Source organism: Fragaria vesca, linkage group LG6 (genome assembly GCF_000184155.1).
Source record: "Fragaria vesca subsp. vesca linkage group LG6, FraVesHawaii_1.0, whole genome shotgun sequence".
Classification (NCBI taxonomy): domain Eukaryota; kingdom Viridiplantae; phylum Streptophyta; class Magnoliopsida; order Rosales; family Rosaceae; genus Fragaria; species Fragaria vesca.
In genome coordinates, this window is record NC_020496.1 from 23,413,705 (window position 1) to 23,423,074 (window position 9,370).

The window sequence follows — 9,370 nt, forward strand, 5'->3', positions numbered from 1 at the left end:
TATATATATATATATATATATAAATAGACTAATAATACTTGTTTCTCCAAAACTAGCTATGTAACTACTAGTATGATTTAGGATTTATGTGCATAAGGAAGATATTGTTATGTAATTTGTTTAGAGCTTCTTGTTACAGTTATGAAAAGTTGACAAACATGTGAGAAAATTATGTCGTGTATATGTGTGTGTGTGTGTTCCTGGCAGTCTTCAATTTGTTTTTGCATTAGATTGGAGTTAGACTTACATTGGAGTTAGACTTACAGATGGAATTCCTGTTGACATGAAGTGTTTTGATACATAACCTTTGAGAGAAATGGTTTTTAAAAAGGTTTTGGAACAACCGCTGTTCTATTGTATAGTAATCCTAGTATATGTATATATATATATATATATATATATATATATATATATATATATATATATATATAGTTTAACTGAAATATGAATTTACAACGTAATCGAATTGATATCATGCAACGACACCAATGAGGATACAATCATGTCATGTCTCTAGCTATGATCTAACTTTCAAGTGAAACAGGCCAGGAAAGCATTGCGAGCCTTGCGAGGACTGGTCAGGCTTCAAGCCATAGTTCGTGGCCGAGCTGTGAGGCGTCAACTTATCTCTTTGAAGCGGTTGCCATCTAACAGAAAAGGGCAGACAGAGGTTATGAAAAGGAGCATCTCTACCACAGATGTCAGATGCAATGGTAGCGAAAAGAAGCATCTCAGCATGTCAAAAGGGGTGTTGGATGAGAAAGAAATAACAGTAAGTGATGCAACATATCTTATTTACAATAAATTTATATTCGTGGTGTGTGCGTATGTGCATGAGGAAGAAAAGTTTACTAAGAATGAGAAGAATCTGTAGTAGTAGCCAGCATATAAATCTGTTCATGTGCAGTTCTACATGTATGCTGAATTGCTGATGATCTCCAAGCTATAAATTCTCGAACTTTGTTTGACTTTTCATATGTTTTATATCAAATACAATGGAAGTATATATATATAAATATATATATATATTTATATTATTTTAGGCCCTCAGAAAGGTATTGCATGTTGAGTTTCTTGTTGAAGTAGCTAGAACTATCTGTGAGAAAAAAGAGCATGCAGCTCAATTTTTGAAGTCCTTCATTCTTAAATGTACCTATGATTGGATTCTGTACTCCTAGCTTAATGAGGCATAATCTTCTATGATGCCACATACAAGTTTACTAAAGATTTATGTTTATATGGATTGGTGGACAGATTTTATGCAGCAGCAATCAGATAAGGTGGGATGACAGTCTAATTTCAAAAGAGGACATTGATGCAATATGGCTAAGAAAGCAAGAGGCCAGAATCAAAAGAGAGCGGATGAAGAAATACTCGTTCTCTGTCCGGGTACTCTATTCTGGAATCATATGAACTCTTCATAATCTCCGTTGGATATAAATAAAACAAAAAGAGTAATTTATATAAATCCAGAATAATTAGGCTTTGATGTTTTGTTGGCCAAAACATAACTAATTAACTATAGCTGTATTTTAGTTTCCTACTGTAACTCTGTGCGAACATAATGTTTTCAGGAAAGCAGGAATGAGAAAATGTTAGAAGAGTCAAATGGTAGTACTGGTGGAATGTTTGGAACTTCACAAGTTAAACTGAGACATTTGAGAAATGAATATTCAGTGGAAGGTCGATGAGTGTATGCTTTTCATTTCCAAGACGATCGATCTTTCAATCTTTATGTCAAGCAGAACATGCAGGAGTTGATCTGCTCAAGATTAAGACCTTGCTTGAAGGTAACTTCTTCGGCCAGTGCATGCAGCTGTTTCCAGCTGCAATGCCAGCCATGTTAGGATCTGCCAAGGAGAGACAAGGCCTCTTATAAGCATGTCAGAACGAGTAGGATCACGGATAGACAGTACAATCACAGCTTACCTTTATAATGAAATTGGTAATTGTACATACTTACAATGCATAATAAGATGGCCATACATGATACATGTATTGAGATTTGAGAATGTAAAATTTTTGTGTGATTCGAATATCGGATCTACATTGATCTATCTATTTTATATATGAAGTTAGATCCTATTGTCACTTCTAATTGATTATCAAGTTGCACTAGATTTGATCAAAATGTTTTTTCAACACTATGAGTGGCCAAGGCATTGCTCTTTTTTCTTTTTTCTGCTAAGAATCAACAACTTTATTAAATAAAAGAGAGTACATAAGCGGAGACATGAAGACAAAACCCCTTAAATAGAAACAACAAGGATCAAAAGGTAAGAGAAGCAAGCCGACGAGCTCGCCGAGTCTCTCAACGACCTCTTCTCCAGCGTCTCCACCATGATCAAATCCGAGCTCCAGGGAACAACCAACCACATGGAGCTGTTGGAGAAGATGAATCTGAGAGTCGCCGAGGAATACAAAGGCTTCGGCGACGTGGCCTCCGGGCTCAGCGTCTTCGTGGAGCAGCTCAAGTCCAAAAGCGGCGGCTTCGACGAGTATGTCAAGCAGATTGATGCCATAGATCAGCAAGTCACCGAGTTCGAAGCTGTGGTTTCTGTGCTTGATAAACATGTGACCATGTTGGAGTCCAAATTAAGTACAGTCTGTGTATCACAATCCGTGGTCTTCCTAGTTTCAGTTGTTCGTGCTTGTTTCGTGTCTATAAAATTTGTGTTCTGTTTCTCTAAGTACTAAGTTCAACTTCAATCAAATGTAGTGTTTTATGATCAAACTTGAACAATGCTCGAGATTTTCAAGCTGTATCAAAAAAAAAAAAAAGGATCAAAAGGTAACGAAAACATGAGCAATATATAATAGTCATAGCCTCTAGCTGATTGCATCAAAGATCCAAAAGCGCGCACAGTATGAGTTCGATTGCGGGCAACACTGGACACGAAAATCTTTACACAACACACACACACACTTGAGAAGAGGTAGCAGCTAGGGTTGCGTGGAAACATTGTTAATTGTAGGCTTATTCATGAAGGTGGCCTTTAACCGGGCTCGGCTTTGTTGCATGCTAAAGAGATGTTGGTGTATTGTTCAGACTTCTTCTCCATCTGCTCAGTTCATACAGAAATTTTGTCACTGCTTACAACCTCTGTTTTTCGACACGCATGACTCAATTGTGTGCAATCTAACTTTTAAGTCATACAGGCAATCAATTCTCATGTCAACCAGTTATCTCGAATGAATCACCCCATTTTGTTAATTCTTGGCCAACATGCACCTGAGTAACCAATAAGCATTTTTGGAGCTCAAGACGTGATTTGTACAGTAGATAGTCTGCGACTGCTGGCTCTTATACCCACAACAGTTTAGCATAATCAACTACGTACATATTGGTTTTGCAGACTACAATCTCTTCAACCTAGCTAGCCTATCACCCTTTTTACACGGTTTTTACTCCTAAAGTACCTACCGTTCTATATGTTTGTCAAGGACGACCAAATTCAAATTCTTTCTTAAGTACTTCTCTAATTTGTGTTCTCCATATGTTTCAAAGAGCAACATTTTCTAAGGGATCTAGCTAAACGTACGTTGGACCAGATAATAGTAGTCACCCTATGATCGCGAAGAATGCTAGCTACTAGCGAAGTAAATCGATGTTTGCTCAAAAATCCTCTCGGCCGAGATTAGGGCTGAGGGCTTGAGAGCAATCGTCCTTCAAAATTTGCGCGGGCTTGCCAACTCGCGGCCTGTTGGCTAAGCGAGGTTTTTGATAAATATTTTGCGCTTGATCTAACTTCTCCCAAGTGATTGTAGGCCGAGGAAGGAACCGTCTCGGCCGTTGGGTTCTCTTGCCTTTGTTGCAAGGACTTTCGGCATTTTCGCCGATGTTGCTCCTCTTTTTTTTGTGATTTTTGTATAAGTTTGCGAGAATTAAAGTGCGAAAAGTAAAAGAACAAGAATTTAAAAGCGAAAATTTAAATTGCATGAAACATAAATTGCATTAAGTAATTGCGATAAATTAAAGTGCATGAATTTAAAGACGCGGAAGAGAAATTGCATGAAAGTAAAGTGCGGAATGTAAAGAAAGCGATAAAGTGTAGAAGGTAAAGAAAGCGATGAAAAGAAGAAGAAAACTATGCTAAAACATGGATAAAAAAGATTGATATTGTAGAGAATTTGATAGAGTTTGTATTGAAGTGTTGTTTGTGTTGGTCGGGGACCTTTTACAATGAGGCTGAGGGTCGAATATATACAAGTATAAACACAAAAATTAAGGAAGGAGAAAACAATTAAATAAAATAAATATTTCGGTCTTAATGACCGAATCAAAGATATGCTCCGTATTGCTTTCTCCTTAATCACACGTTTATTTCTTTCTTCTTGCGGCTTCGTTGGAATTGATTTGCTAAAAGGGGTGTATTGTATCTAGATTTATATGGATTTTTAAAAAGTCCACAGACTCTTTAAATAGTCCACAGACTGTTTGAATAGTCCACAGACTCTTTAAATAGTCCACATACTTCTGTTGATTTCTTAAAATCATCGTCTTTTAACATAGACTTTCTACAGATTTATGAAAATCCACAGACTTTATATAAACGACTTCTACAGATTTCTCAATATTACAAGATAAAAAAAAAACTGGTAAATAATGTTAAAACAAAAGAAGAACGTCCAAATATAATTAACAGAAGTGAAAGATACATGTGTCAAAAATTAGAAAAAGAAAAAAAACATTAATTAGCATCTTTAACATGAAAAGCAGACGTCCTAAAATAATGATATGATCATTCTTCTCCTTCATGATCACTTTCTTCATTGTCATTGTTTACATTGTTGGCATTTGCTTGAGCTTCTGCCCACATTTGATTAGCAATACTCATTCTCCATTGATTAGCATTATCTCTTTGCTGCTCTTGGGTTTGAAAATCATCCCATTCAAAATTATCTTCTTCATTCTCTACCGGATCATCTTCTGGTTCAGGAGGAAATTCATCTGAACGGCATTCTTGTCGAAGAAAATTATGCAATCCTGCACATGCCAAAACAAGCTCTGCTTGTGTCTTGTAAGGAAATGGTGGTGCTGATTTGAAAATTGTGAACCGTGACTTAAATATTCCAAATATTCTCTCAATTACGTTTCTCAAGGAAGCATGACGAAGATTAAATAACGCAACTGCGTTGACAGGATGGTTTCCTTCACCACCACAAAAATCTTTGAGATGATATCGAGTACCTCGAAATGGAGCTAAAAATCGACGACGGTTTGGAAATCCGCAATCCCCTAGGTAATATTTACCTGATCATAAAAAACATATGTATTAGTATGTTATATAGTATATGATATAAAATTTAATAAGCTTGCTGCGTTTTTTCATGCACGCAAAACTATACCTGCTGGTACTTTGAGTCCATTTCTTCTAGAAATAGCATCATTTAACACTTTTGAATAATGAGCAGAACCCTCCCATCCACTAAGCACATATATGAATTGTAAATCAAAGTTGCAAGCTGCTAACACATTTTGTGATATCCTCCCATGGCGATTTCTGTATCTGCTTACCTCACGTCCAACAACCGTTGCAGGAATATGTGTGCCATCAATAGCTCCAATGCAATCCTGAGACAATGGAAAAATATTTACATCAGATGTAAAGAAGAAATGAAACAATATTTCAATAGTGTACAATGATGTAAATATTTGCCAATAAAACTTGCATTGCGTACCTTAAAGAAAGGATAAAACCTTGTACTTTCTCTTATGTTTGGTGGTGTGGTATCAGGTGGCGGTGGTTTAGCCATAAACTCTGGAGCTATCGTATTTAAGGCCTTCAAGATTTTGTTGAAACTTCTGCTAACAGTGAAATGGGATCGCTCGAATATCATTCGAGGTTCACTATATCGATTGTTTTGACCGACAACTAGTAAAAAGGTTGCAAGCATTTCTTCAACACAAATGTGTCTTGTATTCCGTAAAGGTGTTTTCTCTTTTATGATGACACACAATTTCCGAAACACGTCAGGATACATTCTGTAAACCTCTTGAAAGATATAAGGGTCTCCGTCCAGTATCTTATTCATGTATATGTACCCATTTGATGTCACTGGTCTCCGAGTCAATGGACGACTAATACTTTCATCTGGTATGCTGAGCACAAGATCATATAACACATAAATCACTGCTTGTATTGCCATTAATAAAATTCTAATGGCCTCGTAAAACTCTTCTTCCTCTTCATCAACTCCATACATATCAATTTCAGACATTGCTAATAGAGAAAACACCTAAACATATTAAAAGAACAAGGTTACTATATATTCATATTCATAATATTATACATTCAAAAGCAAACCAGAACTCATAATTATTCAAAGAAACCATCAAGCTGCAATAAATTCAATGAAACCATAATTATTCAAAGAAACAATCAAGCTGTTCTAATCCATAAAAAACAAGTTTAAATTCAATCAAACCAAGATGCAATGCAAAACAAAACAGTACTATCAATCCATGACTTAAATATAATAGGACATAGCATATTGGAGGCAATATCATATTGCTTATTAGCCTGATGCATTAAATTCGTGCCCAAGTGATCCAATTACGTCGTTGGTCCAGACTCATCTTCAAGAAGATGTCTTGCTTTGCCTTGGTGTTAAGAAAACTAAGCGCAAAAAAGCTAGCCTCATCAGTTAATCCTGGGGTCTCCTGAATAGCAATCCAACATTCAGTGTCTCTTGATTCTCTCTTCTCCATTATGCCACAAATTGTATCAAAAGTGGTGACAATTTTACCAAAGCCAGTTGATAAGTTTTCCAGAACTTCAGCTTGAGTAGCTACCCCTTTTGAGTTGCTACTTTGTTCATAATCAGCTCTACTTCTTTTGCCTTGAGCCCTGCTATGTGGTGCAGCATTTGCATTGTTACCTGGGGTGCGTTGTCGGGAAAGAGATGGCAAGTTTTCTTGGTACGATGACTCATTTTCATTTTGCACAAAGGTGTGATTATCTTGATCAAAGACCAAGTCATCTATGCCACCCATTTCCCAAGATCCATTTTCTCCTACTTCATATGTTGTGGCATCTGTATCATCACCTAAACCTATTGACCCCATCCCAGTTGCAGTTCCATTACCAACTGCAATTTTCAAATCCTCATAGTCTCGAAAAGTTTCTGTCCGAAAATGCGCATGCGTTGGATGTGACTGAAAAATAACAATAAACAAAAATGTCAATATGGTGAAGATTCAAAATAATTAACAATCTAAAATAGAAAGGCATTAACGTACTCACCTTTAAATAGTCTGCCCATACTTCATCAGGTGCAGTGAATCTCTTTGTGATCGGGTCCCACCCAAATCCAGAATTGTGACGCATAAGCTGAGAGTAATTGGTATATTGTTTCTTAAACTATTTCACTCGGCTTTGATAATGGCTGAAAGTTATCTCCTTACCGAGTTTTTCTTTAAGTTTAGGAAGTAGCTTTGCCTCTACTGTTGTTTTGCTTATTACACCATTAATATCACGGAACCCAAGCTTAGCGCCTTCAACCATGAGCTGGAGCAAAACATTGCTCTCTTCCGCGGTCCAAGTTTTATAATCCTTTCGTTTACCATTTCCTTGTGAATCTCCCATCTATATAATTGTTAAACTATAACTAATCATACATTCAACCTTGAAGGTAGTGAAAAAACATGCTATATGTGTTTCAACCTTGAAGGTAATAAAAAAACATGCTATATGTACACACACTTAAGGGTGGTCTCCATACAGATAAGAAGACACCGGCAAAAAATAGTTTCAAGAGAAGATTGATAATTGATAATATGAATGATAACTTCTACTACTCAGTACATAAATGATAACATGTACTAAGAAAATTGAATAAATTAAAGAGATAGTATCAGTTTCAAGGGTTGTTCTTTTGTGAATAGAAATAATCAATACCGTAGAAATAAATTTTGGCCTGCTTTAATAAGTGCCACTAGAAACCCTAGAAGTTTTTGGATCCTCATTCAAATTGAGTACGTTATACACGACCTTATGAACTATTTGTTAGCTTTTAATCACTTGAGATTATAATCAAAGTTTGTAGCTAATCTATAGAGGTGGTTTTGTACGCATCACTAACAGAACAATGCCATCAAAATTTTACAAACTATTCTATATCAAAAGGTGTGTTCAACGACAATATAATCAATTTTGACTATGGTGATTAGGGTTGGGAGTAGCAGACACACAGTATTTGGGTTTCTAGGGTTTCATAGATCAACTGAACGCCAAAAAAAAAAAAAAAACAACGATGCAACTATGAACATGTTGGGTATCAGAAAATTATGATAACACAAAAGATTAGGCAAAGGCAAAAAAAGAATCAAGAAAGCAAGATGATGGGAACCAACCTCTTCGCAGCAGGCAGAGGGATGAACGTTGATAGACTTTTCCCACGCTCAAAATCTTTGCTCTGGTGGCTGGCAAACTATTGGACTTTGGTATTTATACTTAACACTACAAAGTCCACAATTTTCCATGATTTTCTAATTCCATATAAATGAATGATATTTTGAATACCTTAAAACTTCTATTCATTTTTAAAAGTCCTAATTGAATACCCCTAGACTTTGGTGGATTCTATAATGACTTTTTAAAATCCTAATTGAATACACCTAAACTTTTATGGATTATTATAAGTCTATATTGAATACACCCGGACTTTCAGATTCTATGGACTTCTTTAAAATTGCCACTAATTCCAGATACAATACACCCCTCTAATTATCTTGAAATTTCGGTCTTCAATTCTTCCAATTAGCCATAATGTTACTTTGTTGCCATATATCGTCGTTGCTTCAATATTTGGGTTTAGGGTTTAGGGTTTAGGGTTTTAATACCAAATAATGAATCTCGGCAAATCTTAATAATGGTGATGATAATTATACGAAATAATCGTAATAATTATCATTAAATGTTATAATCTCCCTCGCAACCAACGGCTCGGCATAGTAGGCCGACGTGCAAAAACAAGTACAAACAATCGACCAGAAACTAAATATATATATATATATATATATATGGCCCTTTCAATGAGGGATTCCTTTTTTTTGTTTCTATTTCTAAGGATAGATCATTTGACGAACTTTTCGATCACACAATCAAATCTCCACCGTTCAGTTCTTTGGGCTTCATGAGTAGATTATTTCTACAAATTTTCAGAAAATTTGGTGATCGTTAAGTCATCCAAATGAGAGATTTATTTTTAATAATCTTGAACGGTGTAGGTTTGACATAAGTGTTAAGTTTTTTGTTTTAATCTCAACCATTCAAGTCCATTAAAAAACAGATCTAATGGTGTGGACCTATCCCTATAAATGAAACAAAAATAGGGATCCTTCATTAGAAGGGCCCTGATATATATA

The 9,370-nt window shown here is 35.8% G+C and overlaps 3 protein-coding genes across 3 annotated transcripts in view; 1 reads left to right on the plus strand and 2 right to left on the minus strand.

Moving 5' to 3' along the window:
• The window catches only part of LOC101292733 (protein IQ-DOMAIN 1-like), a 3,475-nt gene extending 778 nt beyond the window's left edge, over positions 1-2,697 (plus strand). Inside the window, exons 3-6 of the mRNA XM_004305655.1 lie at positions 545-772; positions 1,255-1,389; positions 1,575-1,683; positions 2,282-2,697. Coding sequence (XP_004305703.1) covers positions 545-772; positions 1,255-1,389; positions 1,575-1,683; positions 2,282-2,697 — 888 coding nt within the window. The remainder of the gene's footprint in view (positions 1-544; positions 773-1,254; positions 1,390-1,574; positions 1,684-2,281) is intronic.
• Positions 2,698-4,742: 2,045 nt separating this feature from the next.
• LOC101293032 lies at positions 4,743-6,222 on the minus strand. The gene is made up of 3 exons (XM_004305656.1): positions 5,683-6,222; positions 5,350-5,575; positions 4,743-4,930 (listed from the first exon to the last, which is right to left on the minus strand). Exons 1-3 carry the CDS (start codon positions 6,220-6,222, stop codon positions 4,743-4,745), a joined length of 954 nt encoding a protein of 317 aa, XP_004305704.1.
• Positions 6,223-6,532: 310 nt separating this feature from the next.
• Positions 6,533-7,589, minus strand: LOC101293332 (uncharacterized protein At2g29880-like). The gene is made up of 3 exons (XM_004305657.1): positions 7,467-7,589; positions 7,248-7,334; positions 6,533-7,159 (listed from the first exon to the last, which is right to left on the minus strand). The coding sequence occupies exons 1-3, from the start codon at positions 7,587-7,589 to the stop codon at positions 6,533-6,535; spliced, it is 837 nt and encodes a 278-aa protein (XP_004305705.1).
• Between the last annotated feature and the right edge of the window lie 1,781 nt (positions 7,590-9,370).

What these genes read in the sequence shown, in the direction of transcription:
- LOC101293032 (XM_004305656.1), bottom strand. Translation starts at nt 6,222, where the DNA reads ATGTCTGAAATTGATATGTATGGAGTTGATGAAGAGGAAGAAGAGTTT. An exon ending in GGTTTTATCCTTTCTTTAAG is followed by an intron (nt 5,576 to 5,682) that starts GTACGCAATGCA and finishes CCATTGTCTCAG; the next exon opens with GATTGCATTGGAGCTATTGA. An exon ending in TGGACTCAAAGTACCAGCAG is followed by an intron (nt 4,931 to 5,349) that starts GTATAGTTTTGC and finishes CTCCTGAACCAG; the next exon opens with AAGATGATCCGGTAGAGAAT.
- LOC101293332 (XM_004305657.1), bottom strand. Translation starts at nt 7,589, where the DNA reads ATGGGAGATTCACAAGGAAATGGTAAACGAAAGGATTATAAAACTTGG. An exon ending in GGTTCCGTGATATTAATGGT is followed by an intron (nt 7,335 to 7,466) that starts GTAATAAGCAAA and finishes AATTACTCTCAG; the next exon opens with CTTATGCGTCACAATTCTGG. An exon ending in TATGGGCAGACTATTTAAAG is followed by an intron (nt 7,160 to 7,247) that starts GTGAGTACGTTA and finishes GTTATTTTTCAG; the next exon opens with TCACATCCAACGCATGCGCA.